At 35.5% G+C, this 16,729-nt stretch overlaps 5 protein-coding genes across 5 annotated transcripts; 4 read left to right on the top strand and 1 right to left on the bottom strand.

The window, feature by feature from the left end:
- On the top strand, positions 2,041-5,298 carry LOC104709542 (glutathione S-transferase T3-like). Its single transcript, XM_010426138.1, has 2 exons — positions 2,041-2,137; positions 4,580-5,298. Exons 1-2 carry the CDS (start codon positions 2,041-2,043, stop codon positions 5,296-5,298), a joined length of 816 nt encoding a protein of 271 aa, XP_010424440.1.
- LOC104709541 lies at positions 6,431-7,354 on the top strand. The gene is made up of 2 exons (XM_019228750.1): positions 6,431-6,638; positions 6,777-7,354. Exons 1-2 carry the CDS (start codon positions 6,431-6,433, stop codon positions 7,352-7,354), a joined length of 786 nt encoding a protein of 261 aa, XP_019084295.1.
- Positions 7,836-9,815, top strand: LOC104707193. The gene has a single exon (XM_010423490.2). It carries the CDS (start codon positions 7,946-7,948, stop codon positions 9,596-9,598), a length of 1,653 nt encoding a protein of 550 aa, XP_010421792.1. The 5' UTR covers positions 7,836-7,945; the 3' UTR covers positions 9,599-9,815.
- LOC104707192 (casein kinase 1-like protein 5) lies at positions 10,101-12,060 on the bottom strand. Its single transcript, XM_010423489.2, has 11 exons — positions 11,875-12,060; positions 11,739-11,779; positions 11,579-11,648; positions 11,332-11,480; positions 11,139-11,234; positions 10,986-11,056; positions 10,841-10,902; positions 10,675-10,738; positions 10,518-10,602; positions 10,308-10,434; positions 10,101-10,218 (listed from the first exon to the last, which is right to left on the bottom strand). Exons 1-11 carry the CDS (start codon positions 11,948-11,950, stop codon positions 10,124-10,126), a joined length of 936 nt encoding a protein of 311 aa, XP_010421791.1. The 5' UTR covers positions 11,951-12,060; the 3' UTR covers positions 10,101-10,123.
- Positions 13,258-15,820, top strand: LOC104707191 (nitrilase-like protein 2). The gene is made up of 9 exons (XM_010423487.2): positions 13,258-13,468; positions 13,766-13,902; positions 14,016-14,141; positions 14,247-14,305; positions 14,696-14,808; positions 15,080-15,172; positions 15,268-15,370; positions 15,484-15,566; positions 15,676-15,820. Exons 1-9 carry the CDS (start codon positions 13,283-13,285, stop codon positions 15,697-15,699), a joined length of 924 nt encoding a protein of 307 aa, XP_010421789.1. The 5' UTR covers positions 13,258-13,282; the 3' UTR covers positions 15,700-15,820.

Genomic DNA, 16,729 nt, shown 5'->3' with positions numbered 1-16,729 from the left:
TTTGTGGAGACTCTTTCTACTAGAATGTTTTATATATGTTTCTTTGTTTGTTGTGAGCTTGTGTAGTGATGATACAAACTATAATGGTGCTTCCTTTGTTTTTATATAGAGATTTTGGGAAGAGATATTTATACATATTTAAAGAAAATACAAAGTCAACTAATTTTGTTTTCCTTAGTTTATTGATTAGTCGACTTTAATTGATTTCTAAAGAAAAGTCTTTGTTAAATATTGTAACTTGTACATGTACATACCATTAACTAAAAAACTACATAATGAAAAAAATTATAAAAACTAAAAAAGAGTCTTTGTTGAGTCATTCATATCATATTTGTATATATATTATCAAATGCTTTTAATTCAAAACATTGGCAAAAAAAAACATATTTAAAGTATACTAAGATTTTTTTAGAAAACGAAGCTGAGATTGCATCACAAAATTAACAACTGCAAATAACATATGAAATTTTAGAAAAATATGTAACTTAGATTAATGAATAGATATTCATTGTGGGGTTTAAACATTTCATCATTTAAGCATTCTTGACTTAGTCGGAAATTCTATTATGGCAGATGATGCATTTGGACAACCTCATTGTAGCGACATAGCACTAAAATTGTTCATAAAACTTTGTATTTTCGCATCTAATGTAGGATATTGATATATTTAAATGGTCTCTATAATTAGGTAAATGATCGACATTGACGTTGGAAATTTTAAAATTATGAATATGGAATGAACTCTTTTAAAGATATAAGATCAGAATATTGTCGACAATATTATTGCGAGACTAGACAATATATGTTATATATATTAGTAAAATAAGTATGAAATTTATATAGATTTATCTTTTAATCTTCAAATTATATTCATATTCAATGATTCTTATTGATAAAAATTTGAAGTAAAATCTCACGTAAAATCGCAAATAGATATAACAAAGAAATATTATCTTTAAATATATATATATATATATATGTTCTATATCACTGAGTAAAGTAAGTTTAGCATTTATATAAATTTATACTAAAAATTGAAATGCTTACATTTGAGCTCAACAATTTTTATTGATAAAAAATCTTTTAAATTAAAATTCCGCGGGTGCGTGAGTACAAATTCTAGTATGTATATATGTGTGTGTGGAAAAACTTTGTAATCTTAGATTAGATCAATACTTGGTTAATTAGTATGAATGACGATATCCTAAGTGTTGAACACTTTGGTTCCTTCAATTAATGTGTGATGCATAATAGAATTTGCTAGATCATTAGTCAATAAATGTCCCGTTACTTGAGTAACTTAGTTAAAACTCCTCTATAACATATACTATACATCAAGAGCCTTCTATGCACAACACTGATCTTTTTATTATGTTTAGATTCTTTGACGAGCAGAGTTCTAAAGAGCATTTACAACGGAGAAGTCTTCACTGCTTCTCAAAAGAAAAAAAATATAATATTTTATTGCATAACTAATAGGAAGCGGATATGTGGAGAATCAAAATGAGAAATGTTTCTTCTCTGACGACTTTGAGAACGATTTTCTTTCCTTCTCTGTCCCTTTTATATTATTTTATTAATTTTTAATAAAAAAAATTTGGGAGAGCAACAGAGTGAGTAAGGCTGTTGAACATGGTCTAAGTGTTTTGATAATTTAGTAAATCTATTCCTAAAACACCACATTATTGATATAAGTAAATTTTTAAATGTATTCCTAAAACACCACATCCCCAAAAGGCTCCACATACAATTTTTAAATTTATTTAAACAAATTATATTAAAAAAGTAAATATAAGTGTGAAAAAGGACAATCATTCATGTTCACTTTTTCTCTCTCTCTAAAAAGGTTTTTTTAGATCTCAAATTTTTTTTCTTTTTTGGTTCACATCTTCATAATTTGTCTGTATTACAAACCACATCAGGAGTGAGGTAAGCTGTCTTCTCTGTCATTGGAGTGGTGTATTTCTTCCGGCAAGCGTGCGGCTGTGGTCTTTTCCCGGTGGATGAAAGGTTTTAGTTTTGGTTCCTCCTGATTTGAAGATGCCACTACAGATGCAAAGAAGTCTTTCACGACTCAACCGCATGGTTGGAGGCTGCGGCAGCGGTGGAAGATACTTGCGGATATGTGGGTTTTTCGGTGAGTGTTTTGGTGGTTAATTGTAGATCCTCTTATGGTTCTTAGATGGCTTACAAGGACTCTGGCTTCTAAGAGGTTTGTTGAGCTTTTTCCTCTCTCTAGTCATCGTGTTTTGCTTCAACTGGACCAGATCTGAAGATTTTCTTACCTCGGGAAGGCTTTCCGGTTTAAGGATTCAGAGAGTAAATGATTGGATCTGAGTATGTTGCTTTGCTAGCAAGAAGATTCAACATTCATTGTGTGGCAAAGTGTCAGAGAATTCACCCATTTTGTTTTGCAACACGATCCAAATACTTCGGTAAAGAACCCATCCAACGACATAGTCGTAAAGTTGTTGGCCTTGTATTCATCGTTACCGGTAGATCTGATTCTCTGCCTCCGCTTAACCGCTCGACTTCAACTTTGCTCTCTGCTTCCGGTTGCCGGAAGTTTGTCTTTTTTTTAACTGATGTCGTACTATGTATTTTTCTTCTATAAGAAATTTAGTTGGGACATTTTTCCAGTATCCCATTTAAACATCACATCGATTATCAATTCCGTAAATCCCCATTTTAAGTTACATATTTAACAATGAAAACATTTCTAAACTGAGGTCTTAATTGACAAGAAATAAAATTTTAAAAATATCATTTAGAAAATTCAAGAGAAAGGAAATTAGGTTATCTCCAACGCATGGTTCTAAGGGAGGCTTTAGTGGAGAAAAAAAAAATAAATCAGATTAAACAAAAAAATGCAAGAAAGCCTCTTATATTGCATACTCGTTTATGTGCTAAGAGCCGGTACGTGTCAAGTGCTCGTTGGCCGAACAAGAAAATAGAAGAAGGAAAAAAAAATTGGTTCGACAGACAAATTTTCTTTCTTTCTTTCTTTCTTTCTTTCTCTCTCTCTCTCTCTCTCTCTCTCTCTCTCTCTCGGGGTCTCTCTCGCAGTTTCTCTCTCGATCGAATTCCAGTATTGATAAAAGGAAGGAGAAGGATATGTTTACGCTTTGGAGTCAGAGGCGATTGGGTCGGAGGAGATCCAAATCGGAGGAGATCTGAATCGGAGGAGATTTAATCTGGGGAGGCGAATCAGAGAAAATTGAATCGACTCCGAGATATTTGAGTTTGGAGTCGATTCATTCGGATGAGATTGAAGCAATTGGAATCTGAATGTAAGTTTCTCCGTTTAGTAGGATGAATTCGCGATAAGTTAGGAGGGATTAGGGTTGTTTGGATTTTGTTCGTAAATTTTGGTTTAGGGTTGGTTGTTCGAAATTTTAGGGTTCTTGCTTGTTCATGCCTAGAGTTCAAAATCGGATAGAAGTAGTGTTTAGGGTTCTTGCTATATGATTGAGAAACTGATCTTGCGGCATTTTGATATATATGATTGCTGATTTGTGTTGTTTTAATCAGAGGATCAACTCGTTTTTTATCAGTAGTGACATTTTGATTGATTTGTAATTGTATATATGTATTAGTTGGTCCAACATCAGTATCCGACAGATGAGAAGCCTTGAAGCTATGCCTTGTATGTTTGTTCAGATTCAGACCTTGAAGCCATTGGGGTTGGAAAGCTGATCTATTGGTAGAGAAAGATATGTTTCTCTTACTCTGATACTTCGCATGTTTTATTTTTCTTATGGTTCCGACATTGTTCCATCTGTTTTGACATGTCACTTTCTTGTAGGTGCGTGTTGGCTTTGTAAGATACATAACCCAAGGAGCCAAGTGAAGTGGACAAAGCCAAGTGAGGCGCTTGCTGAGCCAAATTCATAACACAAGGTAAGATTTTTCACTTTGTTTTGTACCTGTTTTTATTTGTTTTTATTTTGTTTTTGTTTTAGTTCCGTTTATGTCTGCATATGATCTTAATGTTAGATTTGTTTTAGTATTCATATGATCTTTTCTCTTTTTTTTTTCTTGGTGTTATTCATTTATGTGGTGTTAGTGTAGGTAAGTGTCGAGTCAGTCATGATGAATGCTTGTTGTTTGTTGGTTGTGATAAATACCATTAGTACTTGATTAGGGTCTAGGGAAGTCGACATCAGACTTATTGTGTGATGGTTTAGTGTTTGTTGGTTGTTGTTAAGTGATAAATGTGTGGTTGTTGTGGAACTTAAATTTGAAAACTTAAAGCCACTAGTTTAAAAAGTAAACTACTCACAAATATTATTAATAAAACGCTAAAACACAGAACACAAACACATAACACAAAACCTTCTTTCGTTGATAGTAAAACACAAGACACAAAACATTAACACCAATCATAAAACACAAAACCTTAACCCTTCCTTCTCCTTCTAACACACACACAAAGCAGCAGCTATAGATTCAGAGGACTCCAGTTTGAATCCATATCGTTTCTCTCCTGGCTTCTTCGATCTCCTCCAAAGTCAACATGATACCCGCACAAGCATTGACTCTCCTAATGAGAATCAATGTTCTAACGTCCCACCTGCAGCTGCATCACCTGTTGGTAACCGCCGAGCAAAGCATGCTTGGTTACCAGCAGATGATGTGATGCTTGTCAGAGTTTGGCTAAACACGAGTAAGGACCCGAGTACATCAAACGAGCAGAGACGTAGAGCCTTTTGGGGAAGGATTGCGGATTATGTATCTAAATGTCCGAATGCTGTTGGTCGACCAAAGAGAGAGTCAAGTCATTGTAAGCAGCGGTGGGGTAAGATCAATGACACTGTGTGCAAGTTCGTTGGCTGCTATGAAACTGCGATAAGGGAGAAATCTAGTGGGCATAATGAAGATGACGTTATGAAGCTAGCACACCAGATTTTCTTCAATGATCAGAACGTCAAATTTGCCTTGGAGCATGCATGGCGAGAGCTTAGATATGATCAGAAGTGGTGTGCTTCCACATCTTCTAAAGGGAATGGAGTCAAAAGGACACGAGTGTGTGAGGATGGTTCTGCACATCCTTCAACCTCCGAAGCTCCCATTGATGTTGAGGATGAACCTATGCATCGTCCTACTAGTGTTAAGGCTGCGAAAGTGTTGAGAGGAAAGGCTAAGAAGAACATCAACACTAAAGTGGATGTAGAGGGAGATGCTAAAGCTTTGTTGGAGTTTCAGATGCAAGAGGTTGGGAGGATGTATGAGATGAAGCAAAAGGACTTTGCTTTGAAAAGAGATGGAGTTCACTATGAAAGAAAAACTTTGCTTTGAAAAGAGATGGAGTTCACTATGAAAGAAAAGCATAGCAAGCATGTGATGCTTGAAAATCTAATTGCAAACAAAGATTCACTTACTGAATCGGAAAAAGCTTTGAAGGACAAACTAATTGATGAAATGTTGTCATGAGTTTGAATCGTTTTAGATGTTGTCTTATGTACTAGGTATCATGTACTTGGTCATTGTAATCGTGAAGTCTTGTATTCGGTTTTAGTTTATTCCTTATTTGATTTAACTAATGTACTCGGTTTTAGTTTGTTCCTTATTTGGTTTAACTAATGTACTCGGTTTTAGTTTGTTTCCAAATATAATCGACTTCAATTAATTGTTTGGTGTTGACATGTTCCTTATTAATTGTACTTGTGTTTTTTGGTTTCTTGAATTAATTGTTTGGTGTTGTGTATACGGTTTCAGGATAAAGGACAAGGATGGTGACTGTTGATCTTGACCACACAAGAGGTTGACGTGAGCTTCACCCCACACAAGAGTATCCCGTTAGCTTCACCCACCACACAAGTGTCTCTCGTGAGCTAAACCACACCACAAGCGTCTCCCGTGATCAAACAGCTCTATAGTACAGCACAAGATGTCAAACTTTAATTGTAATATAGTACCAATTGTTTGTTTTTTTTTGACATACACCACAAGTTTGTACAAGTCCAGTTTTTTATCTCACCAAACCACAAATTTCTTATGCAAAACACACCACAAAATACAACAATACAAGTCTATAAAACGAAGAGGTGGATTTATCAAACACTCACCAATTCACAAAAAAATCATACACTCTCTATCTTATCAAACACTCTCTATCTTTTCCAACACTCTCTATCTTTTCCTTCACATTTCTCCTAAAATGGCATCTCCTTCACACAATAATTTTGATGACACCATTGATGAATGCTTAAATCAAGTTTGTGACCAAATTTCCAATCAAGTTTGGCAATCTCTTCTCACTTCACCTGTTCAACATCAACAACCACCCAAACCAAAGAAGAAGCGAACTTACATTGAAAGAAATCGTGAAGTCGGCCATTCTCACTTGTGGAACGATTATTTCAGTGAAGATGCAACATACCCTCCTACAATGTTCTAACGCTGATTTAGAATGAACAAGCCCTTATTCATGGCATATGGTTCGGCAGCTGATGCGGTTGACGAATACCTCCGACTTGTTGAAACCACAACGTTCTCATGCTTGGATCATTTTGTTGATACCATCATAAATTGTTTTGGAGATGAGTACTTACGAAGACCGACACCAGAAGATCTTCAACGTCTACTCGATATTGGAGAGTTCCGCAGATTTTCGGGGATGATAGGAAGCATCGATTGTATGCAATGGGAGTGGAAGAATTGTCCAACCGCATGGAAAAGTCAATATACACGTGGTTCTGGCAAGCCGACAATCGTTTTAGAGGCTGTAGCATTACAAGATCTCTGGATCTGGCATGCTTTTTTTGGACCTCCAGGTACATTAAACGATATAAATATTCTTGATCGTTCTCCTGTTTTTGATGATATTTTAAACGGTCGAGCTCCGAAAGTTAAATACAGTGTCAACGGACACCAGTACAAGTTGGCATACTATCTCACAGATGGTATTTATCCAAAATGGTCTACTTTTATCAAATCTATTCCACTACCGCAAACTCCAAAATACTCTTTCTTTGCTACACATCAAGAAGCTGCACGTAAAGATGTCGAGCGTGCTTTTGGAGTTTTGCAGGCTCGATTTGCCATACTCAAAAATCCGGCTCTTTTTTGGGATAAGAATAAAATTGAAAATATAATGATAGTGTGTATCATACTGCACAATATGGTCGTAGAAAACGAACGAGATGGATACACTCTGTTTGATCCATCTGAATTCACACACATGGAGTCCAACCAAACTTCAGAAGTGGACTTCACTGTACCAACAACCAAGCCTTCATGTGTCTCCATTATGATGAAAATTCGTTTGTATGTTCGTGATCGAGATAAACATAAACAGTTACAAGATGATTTGGTTGAGAATATTTGGACAAAATTTGGAGAATACCATTAAGCATTTCCTCTTTTTATGAATTTTACTTTTTTTTATTATGTTTTAATGTTTCCTATGTTTGAAATTTTATGAAATGGAATAATTTTATAAACATATATCTCAAATACAATAATTTCATATTCTAATTTAAATTTTTGTATTTAAAAAAAAATTAAGAAACTCAAAATAAGAACCCACCATTGAAAAATAAACTTTTAATTAACAATCACAAAATTTCTTAATCTACTCAAATTACAAAATATATTAATAAATAATTTTAAGAGACCCTAAAATATATCCTCATTGGAGTTGCCCTTATACATTTTTCTTCATAAAAAAATCTTTAGTAATTTGGATTCTCTTTTATAACACACGTAGGTAAAATGTTCGAATCAAAAACTAGCTCCAACGTCTCAGTCCATTTTACTTTACTTCCAACTCAAAATTTTAAAATTTTCATTTCTAAAATTAAAAATAAAAATAAAAAATAAAAAGAAGACTAAAAAGTTCGGCAGAGAGTCCATTTCTTTTCATTACTCCTAAAAAAAAAAAAAGCTTAAAAATCGATTTGGAATCAGATCTTGCTCTCCTCTTGTGGATCTTGTGAAATCCATGAAGGAATCAGATCTAACCACCGAACCAATCGCTCAGAATCTAATTAAGCTAATCAGCAACGTTTGTTTCTCAGTCTTCGTCTTCACAGTTCTCATTTTCACAGTAATCGCCGTCACTTACCAACCACCAGATCCATGGCTCGAATCCGCTCCAGCCCTCACCAAACTCCTCACTCAAACCGAGAACGCTACTTTCAAAATCGACGGCTCCATACTCAAAACCGGTGAAGACATCGCTTCGTCTCCGGTCTCAGCTCCGGCGAACTCTACGCAGGTAACGGAGGCGACGATTGAGAAATCCGAGGAGAAGATTGGGAACATGACGGTGATGAAGAGCTCTACGGATTGTGATGATGATTTGAAGATTGTGAACTGTTCTGATCCTAGGGTTTTGGTCGCTGTTGAGAGGTTTAATCTGAAAGTTTTCAAATCGATTGTGTTCTTAGATTACGAAACTCCGGTTAACGGATCGAAACCGGACGAATGCGATGTTTCTTGGAGGTTTAGGAATAAGAAAGAGAAGTCTTGGAGGAGATATAGAGATTTCAGGAGGTTTAAGTTTGGATTTGGTGAGAATTGTACTTATAAAGTGTTTCACACTAGTGGTTGGCACTCTGGTGTTAATGCTCGTAGGCCTAGGGTTAGACCGAGCTCGGCTCGAGGAGCTAGAGGTGGCGATCCCGAGATTAATGATACGATCGCTACTCTTGGCTCTCAGAGTAATTTCAGGAGAGGCAAGTATTTGTATTACTCGCGGGGTGGCGATTATTGCAAAGGGATGAATCAGTATATGTGGAGTTTCTTGTGTGGGTTAGGGGAAGCTATGTACTTGAACAGGACGTTTGTGATGGATTTGAGTTTGTGTTTGTCTGCGAGTTATAGCTCTAAAGGGAAGGATGAGGAAGGGAAAGATTTTAGGTATTACTTTGATTTCGAGCATCTTAAGGAGACGGCATCTATTGTTGAAGAAGGTGAGTTTTTAAGAGATTGGAAGAAATGGAATCGGTCTCATAAGCGTAAAGTTCCCGTTAGGAAGGTTAAGACGCATAGAGTGTCGCCTTTGCAGCTTAGTAAAGATAAGAGCACGATTATTTGGAGGCAGTTTGATTCTCCTGAACCTGAAAACTATTGGTATAGAGTGTGTGAAGGGCAAGCGTCCAAGTATGTGGAGAGGCCGTGGCACGCACTGTGGAAATCCAAGAGGTTGATGAACATTGTCTCTGAGATCAGTGGGAAAATGGACTGGGACTTTGATGCGGTTCATGTGGTTAGAGGGGAGAAAGCGCAGAACAAGAAGCTGTGGCCACATTTGGATGCAGATACATGGCCTGATGCAATTTTAAACAAACTTAAAGGAATAGTTCAGGTGTGGAGGAATTTGTACATCGCCACCAATGAACCGTTCTACAACTACTTTGACAAGTTGAGGTCTCAGTACAAGGTTCACTTGCTTGATGACTATAGCTACTTGTGGGGAAACAAGAGTGAGTGGTACAATGAGACAAGTCTCTTGAACAATGGGAAACCGGTAGAGTTTGATGGGTACATGAGAGTAGCTGTTGATACAGAGGTGTTCTATAGAGGGAAGACACGTGTTGAGACGTTCTATAACCTTACCACGAATTGCAAAGATGGGATCAATACATGCTAAATTGATCCAGCCAGGTTGTTGTTATTATGTCTCTTTTATTACTTACCCAGCCATTTCATTTTTATATTTGTTGTTTTTTTTTGTATCCAATTCAATTCAGTTTGTGTTGTTACCATTACTGGTGGGAAGAGTGTACGTAACGTTCACATTTTGTTATACAATTCCTTTATTCTGTAAGAGGACAGCACCACTTACCGGTTCGTGCTATTTTGGTACAGTTTCTTAAACCGCAATACTGTTCTTGATGCTAAACTACAATTCTACAATGTTAGCCTGATTCTTAGCCAACTAAATGGGATATAGCTTATATGGGATCTAACAGTTGATGATTTAGCTTTTAAATAGCTCACTTGTATCGATCAAAAGAATCCACATATGTTTTTAGCAGCTTCTGCAAGCAATGGAAATATTTATTGTAATCTCAAATATTCATTATTCCACCATTACTGACGAAAGTAACATCACACAATCTTGCATTGTTCAACTATGTTATGTTATCATGAACGAGATCAAAAATTTTAAGTATCAAGAGTGTACATGGGCATGAAGTGGAGGGTTTCCGCATTGTGATTGCTGATACTTTAATACCATCCAGTCGAACACAAAATCAAACTGAAAACCTGAGATAAACAAATACTCGCTTGGTGTCAACAGAAGCTTAATTAATAGCCTTAAGATGAAGAAGTAGAGAGTGTTAAATGAATATGACCTTCACGAGTAAAAAGGTTGCGGAATAGTCTCTTCAAATATGCATAGTCTGGCTTATCTTCGAACCTAAGCGCACGACAGTAATGGAAGTAGGACGCAAACTCTGTTGGATGACCTCTGCATAACGTCTGAAAATCACATAGGAAGAACTTACTTAAGTACATTGACATAAAAGTTACTAAAAAAGTGCATCAAATAAGAAAAAACTTACTTCGATGGAGGTTGAAACTTTCTTCTCCTTAATCTTGTCGTAGTTTTGTTTCTTGTTTGCAGCTTTCAGTCCTTGCCATGGGAGACTACAGGAAATTAAAATAGGATAAGAGATGGTTTGGGTGACAAGAAGCAGGATATAAAGTAAGGTTACTCACCTTCCGTTGAGGAAGTACATGAGGATATAACCAAGTGATTCTATATCATCCCTCCGGCTTTGCTCTACCAAGTGTAGAATGTTACAGATGAACAGAAAGATTGAAATAAGAAAAAGTAGTCCGCGAAAGAAAGAGAATAAGATTTGCGATTAGCGATGGAGTATACCGATCCCTAGGTGAGTGTTCAAGCTGGCAAAAGCTGGAGTCCCAATTAGACTTTTATTCTCCCTAAACAATTTACACACGTAAAATGCTTAAAAATGATAAACCAATTTGCTGAAAAATGCTGAATCTGTGACAAACCTTGTTACCTGTATGGGACATGTCGGTAGCTTGAACTATCTCTATATTTCTTAGCCAAGCCAAAGTCTATGATGTAGAACTAGAGAAACAGAACCAAAATTGTGAGATCCCAAAGTCTATACAAACGTTTAAGAGTTTAAGAGTGTATGAAGAAAGATGACCTGATCTGCCAGCCTTCCCAAACCCATAAGAAAATTATCCGGCTTTATATCACGATGAATATACGACTTAGAATGGATGAACTCAAGCCGATTAATCTGACCAAAAGGGTGGTATATAAACAAGTTGGTTAGATATCACAAACACCATTAACAACTAGTGACAATAATGCATAAAATCCAAAAGCATTATTACCATTTGATCAGCTAACATGAGAACTGTCTTCAAAGTAAATTTCCTGTTGCAATAACTAAACAAATCTTCAAGGCTTCCACCAAGCAAATCCATCACTAAGACATTGTGATCCGCGTCGACGCCACACCATTTCATGTTTGGAATCCCAGCTGCATTAATAAAAACACACACACAAAAAAAAATATATAGAATGAACAACCGCGCACGAACAAGTACATACATAACGGATGAGAAACAATTTTCATACTTCCACCCTGAAGAAGTTGATAGATCCTTGACTCAGATAACAATTGTGGATGCATAGTCTTGATACTTTCCTACACAAGACACAATAATATAATAAAAATTTAAAATCAGCCCTTTTGATTTGATTCAGTACAACTTCAACAAAAGTTTAGAACACTCACAAACTTAACAGCAACATCTTCATTAGTCTGAACATCAGTTCCTGCAAAAATTTGACATAGACACATGTATAGTTATATCAAAAAGTGACATAATCAAGCAAATATTTTGGTAATATTATAGAGAGAACGAACGAACCTAGGTAAATCTCTCCGAATGAGCCACTCCCAATTTTTTGACCAAGCCGGAACTTACTCCCAATACGAAGTTCCATCGTCAACTCAAAACAACAATTGGAAAAAACCTAACTTGTGTTCTACTCTCTGTCGAGCCAATTCTCCACGCGTAGGAAACGAAGAGCTGCGCGTGTGTGATCGCTTAAGCAGTTAGGCCGGCTGTGGTCTTTTTTCATTTCCTTTTTATTCATCTCTATTCTCTCCTATAATTTTTATAGGTTAACTAACTATTTTCATTCGAATTGGACATAATTTTTTGTTTCTTGGTTTTTTTCAGTTGGGCCTTATAAATTTAGAGAAATCACTCAAGTTTCCAAATTCATGTATCGTAGTACTGTAGTACAGTAACTTTTGTATAACTTTTTTTCTGTAACTATAAAGTACAGTAAAACCTCTATAAATTAATACTTTATAAATTTATAATTACTATAAATTAATAAATTTTGCTGGTCCCAAGTCGGGCCAGTGTAAAAATTAACAATATTCGATAAGATAATAAGATAATAATTTTTTTGAAATCTCAATGTAAAATATGGTCCCAATAATATCATAAATTAATAATCATGTAAATTTTTATATATATATATATATACTGATAAAATAGTGTATGTTTCTCCTAAAACTCATTTCTATAGAACATTTGTAATGTTGTATTTTCAAACTATAATGATATCTCTAAAATATTTTATAACATGTCATACAAATAATTAAATTTTAAAGTTTTAATTTTTAGATATGCATCATTTACAATTTGATAATTAGACAGATTATTAAAATATGAGAATTAATATTATTATTATCATAAATTTGAATTTATGTATTTCATGTGTATAAGTCAATTTGTTTATAGTATTTGTAATTTATTGTCAATAATGCTTTATAAATATTACAAGTTCAATTCCTAAACCATAAAATTTATAACATCCGAAAGTTTAATCTTATTTTGCTATAATTGTTCCAATTCATAATTTAAAAAAAAAATAAACAATTAAAAATATATCTATAAATTAATATCACTATAAATTAATAAAATGTCTTGGTCCCAACATTATTAATTTATAAAGGTTCTACTGCATATTTATTCGGTCTAGTTCCGAATTGATTTGCTATTCATAAGGTAAGTGACTGGTGACTGGTCACTGGTGTCTCCTCCACTCAAATCCAGTAATCCACAACATGATCCGGTAGATCGCTCAATACCAGTGTGGTGTAGTAAGTTAGGCTTTTCTACCGCATCACGCCAATCATTAAAAGCAAATAAAAAAAACTTTAAAGTAACCTAAAATAAAATAGCAATTTTTTTTTTCACTTGATTAAAGTAAAAAAAGTATTAACAAAGACCTGACGGTAGCCTCGTCACTACGTTGCGGATGAACGTTTACTTTGTTTCTCTCGGCTTCACGAAACCACCTTCTCTATTTACACGCGTCACTCTCTCTGCCCAAACTCCTCTTGCCATGGCCACAGTAAACAAAACAGTTCGTGTCGCAGCTGCTCAGATGACATCAGTGAATGATCTCATGGCCAATTTCGCCACTTGCTCTCGACTCGTTCAAGTAAAATCCTCCCCAATCTCTATATTTCGTTTCCGATTCAGTAAAAGTTTAAGACTTTGCGATTGTGGATTTTGCTTTCATTGCTTTGCTTCGAAATTGTGGATTTTGAAGTTTAAGAATAAAAAAGTTGAAAACTTTATGAGGATTTTAGAAGTGATTGAGATTTGAAAGTTTCAATTTTTATCCAAAATTTTACTACTTTTGTAAAGTCTTCTTAATCTTTGAGATTACTACTTTCGGAATTTTACTACTTTGTCAAGTCTTTTTAATCTTTGAGTATGTGTAACTGTACAAAAGGAGGCAGCAATGGCCGGTGCGAAGCTGATTTGCTTCCCTGAGAACTTCTCCTTTGTGGGAGATAAGCAAGGGGAGAGTGTGAAAATCGCTGAACCATTAGATGGGCCAGTGATGCAACGGTATTGCTCTCTAGCCAGGTAAAAAGATGTTTTTCTTTGAGTTGATTCGCTTTAGGTACTACATTGAGTTGTCTCCTCTCTGCATTGCTTAGAATAATTAAGGTCTTGTCGAACATGTTCTGTGTTTGCAGGGATTCAAAGATATGGTTGTCTCTTGGAGGCTTTCAAGAGAGATTTGATGATACCCATTTGTGTAATACGCATGTTGTGATCGATGATGCTGGAATGATCCGAGACACTTATCAGAAAATGCATTTGTAAACTCTATTTGACTCTCCTTTTGTCACAGGTTTTAGTTTTAGAGTTTCTTAAGATCCTGTATTTGGTTAGAATCACTAAGTGACACCTTCTTTTTTATGAAGGTTTGATGTTGATGTTCCTGGTGGAAGCTCGTACAAGGAAAGCAGCTTTACGGTTCCAGGTAAACTTTGTTAAGTATAGTCTTCTTCACTAGAATGGTCTTACCTAATCTAATCCTGATATAATGTCTGAACAATCCAACATACAATGTATCTTAGGTCCATTCCAAAAACATATGTTATGCATATTGCTTTTGGTATTAAGAAAGAAAGTAAATAGTTGTTTGTGGAGTGATTAACTGTTCAAAATCCGAATATAGAACACATGAAGTGGTATCATAACCTGATAATCATTGCAAAACCACCAAGATCCATGATCAATAACACTTTGTCCCTCACATCACTATGCTGACAATCTCTAACAGGTTCCTATTCTTGTACAACCTTTTTCGTCACACTTAGAAAACCAGGAACTGATGTATTTCATAATTTTTGATCCTTTGTTTTGTCAGCGACGAAGATTGTGTCCGTAGACAGCCCTATTGGGCGCTTAGGCCTTACTGTATGCTATGATTTGAGGTTTCCTAAGATTTATCAGCAACTGAGATTCGATCACAAAACTCAGGTAAAATCCCAATGTAATTCAATAAATATGAATCTGTGCTAATTTTTTTCGAAAAAATCTTCTTGGCATTGTTTGGAAAACTCAGTCAAAGAAAGTAATGGTAGAATCACACAAGCTAAAATCATGTTTCACTTGAAATATGTATGTTCCAAAATTCTGAGGAGAAAAGAAACAATTTGATAAAACTGAGTTCCTACAGAAAAAGTCCACAGACTTTTGAGTACGTACTGTCTGTCTTAATGCTTGTCCAGTGAACATAAAAACCATGCAGGTTGTACTAGTACCGTCAGCTTTCACCAAGGTCACTGGGGAGGCACACTGGGAGATTCTTCTTCGAGCCCGAGCAATTGAAACGCAATGTTATGTATGTGATTGTACACATCTCTCCCTCTTTTACCTTCTCATTGCATGTGAGATTTACAGTCTCTGTTCAATTACCGTTGCTTGGTTAATCTGAAGGTCATAGCTGCTGCTCAAGCTGGAAAGCATAATGAGAAAAGAGAAAGTTATGGAGATACACTGATCATTGATCCGTGGGGAACTGTAATTGGAAGATTACCTGGTGAGAGTCACGGAATGATTGAAGGCATCATATATATCAATATAGATGTACGAGACAAAAGTCTCTTCTGATCAAAACTAAATGAGTAAATGATGAATTTGTTTCTGTTGCAGATCGTGTTTCGACTGGCATTGTCGTGGCAGATATTGATTTTGCACTTATTGACTCGGTGAGAGAAAATATGCCTATTGATAAGGTAATATAATACAGACTTGACATATTCTGAATGGTACAGAACTTGTGTTTCTGTGAACCAAGCGGTTAAACTAAAGAAGCCTTATATTTCCATCTTCTTTGTTTTGCAGCAACGGGTCTCAATAGATCTCTGATGAACCCATTGGTGTTGTGAAATTTGGAGACGTGATTTTCTTGGGTAAATTGTAAATGAATTAATGTGAAACAAAATAATAAAAGTCTCATGAATAAGCTAAGCTAAGATTGATTTTTTTTTTTTTTTTTTTTTTTTTTTTTTTTTTTTTTTTTTTTTGTTTGTGTTCAAAGTAAGCTAAGAAAAATAAGAACACAATATTTCAATAGATAAATGAACCTTGTCCTCACACATCACGGTTAAGTCGTAAGATGTTTTCACCCATCACGGTTGTATCTGAACCCACACGTTTTATCTAAGGAGACATGAAAGCAGGATATATATGAGTATCTTCCGGAAGTTGTAGGCGGTAATTGACTTGTCTGACATGTACGTCTATTTGAAAATGAAAAGGACCATAGAACTTGTGAGACCCGTAACATGTACTTTTGAGATGTTTGGCGGAGCATGTAATATTTGCCGATATAGGTACAAGTGTAGAAACACCGATGGCCTTATTTGAACTTCACATTCTCCGTTTGACATCGGCTTATTGTTTCATCTGATTATTATTACCTAGGTGAGGTGATCATTTAACTCAAAGATACTTAGTTGCTTGTTGATCCTATTTAGTAGACAGAGTATCAGTGATGGGTCATCCCAAAAGGGTTTCGAATGGCGTTGTTCCTTGGTCGTGGTATTTTACACAAATTCAACTCAAGGGAGAAGGCCACTTTATTGCTTTTAACAATGGTGGACAAAACAACAGAAGTATTGTCATTCCATACGACGGTCACTACCTTAGTTTGAACATAACTAGAGTTGTGCCAGGACAGTTTCCAAAACTCCCTTAAAAACAAGCTAATCAAGATCTAATCCTAACCACTAACACTGGAGCATGTAATGCCATGAATTTGAACCAACAAATCCATACAGATATCGGCCACGGCCACCATCAATTGTAATTTAATGTTTCTACCATACGTAACCTTAAAAAGGCTTTAATGGTTATATGTAGATTATGAATAACTAGCGTGAGAGAAACAAGGAAG

The sequence above is a fragment of the Camelina sativa genome, chromosome 8 (assembly GCF_000633955.1).
Source record: "Camelina sativa cultivar DH55 chromosome 8, Cs, whole genome shotgun sequence".
Lineage (NCBI taxonomy): Eukaryota > Viridiplantae > Streptophyta > Magnoliopsida > Brassicales > Brassicaceae > Camelina > Camelina sativa.
This window is presented reverse-complemented; position numbering and strand designations above follow the sequence as displayed.

Excerpts from the sequence above, each read along its gene's own strand:
- LOC104709542 (XM_010426138.1), top strand. The coding sequence starts at position 2,041 with ATGCCACTACAGATGCAAAGAAGTCTTTCACGACTCAACCGCATGGTT. Across the intron at positions 2,138-4,579 it reads GCGGATATGTGGGTTTTTCG|CTGCATCACCTGTTGGTAAC; the intron begins GTGAGTGTTTTG and ends TCCCACCTGCAG.
- LOC104709541 (XM_019228750.1), top strand. The coding sequence starts at position 6,431 with ATGGCATATGGTTCGGCAGCTGATGCGGTTGACGAATACCTCCGACTT. Across the intron at positions 6,639-6,776 it reads GATGATAGGAAGCATCGATT|GTACATTAAACGATATAAAT; the intron begins GTATGCAATGGG and ends TTGGACCTCCAG.
- LOC104707193 (XM_010423490.2), top strand. The coding sequence starts at position 7,946 with ATGAAGGAATCAGATCTAACCACCGAACCAATCGCTCAGAATCTAATT.
- LOC104707192 (XM_010423489.2), bottom strand. The coding sequence starts at position 11,950 with ATGGAACTTCGTATTGGGAGTAAGTTCCGGCTTGGTCAAAAAATTGGG. Across the intron at positions 11,057-11,138 it reads TGGGAAGGCTGGCAGATCAG|TTCTACATCATAGACTTTGG; the intron begins GTCATCTTTCTT and ends CTGTTTCTCTAG. Across the intron at positions 10,603-10,674 it reads ATGTACTTCCTCAACGGAAG|TCTCCCATGGCAAGGACTGA; the intron begins GTGAGTAACCTT and ends AATTTCCTGTAG.
- LOC104707191 (XM_010423487.2), top strand. The coding sequence starts at position 13,283 with ATGAACGTTTACTTTGTTTCTCTCGGCTTCACGAAACCACCTTCTCTA. Across the intron at positions 14,306-14,695 it reads AAGCAGCTTTACGGTTCCAG|CGACGAAGATTGTGTCCGTA; the intron begins GTAAACTTTGTT and ends TTGTTTTGTCAG. Across the intron at positions 15,371-15,483 it reads TGTAATTGGAAGATTACCTG|ATCGTGTTTCGACTGGCATT; the intron begins GTGAGAGTCACG and ends TTTCTGTTGCAG.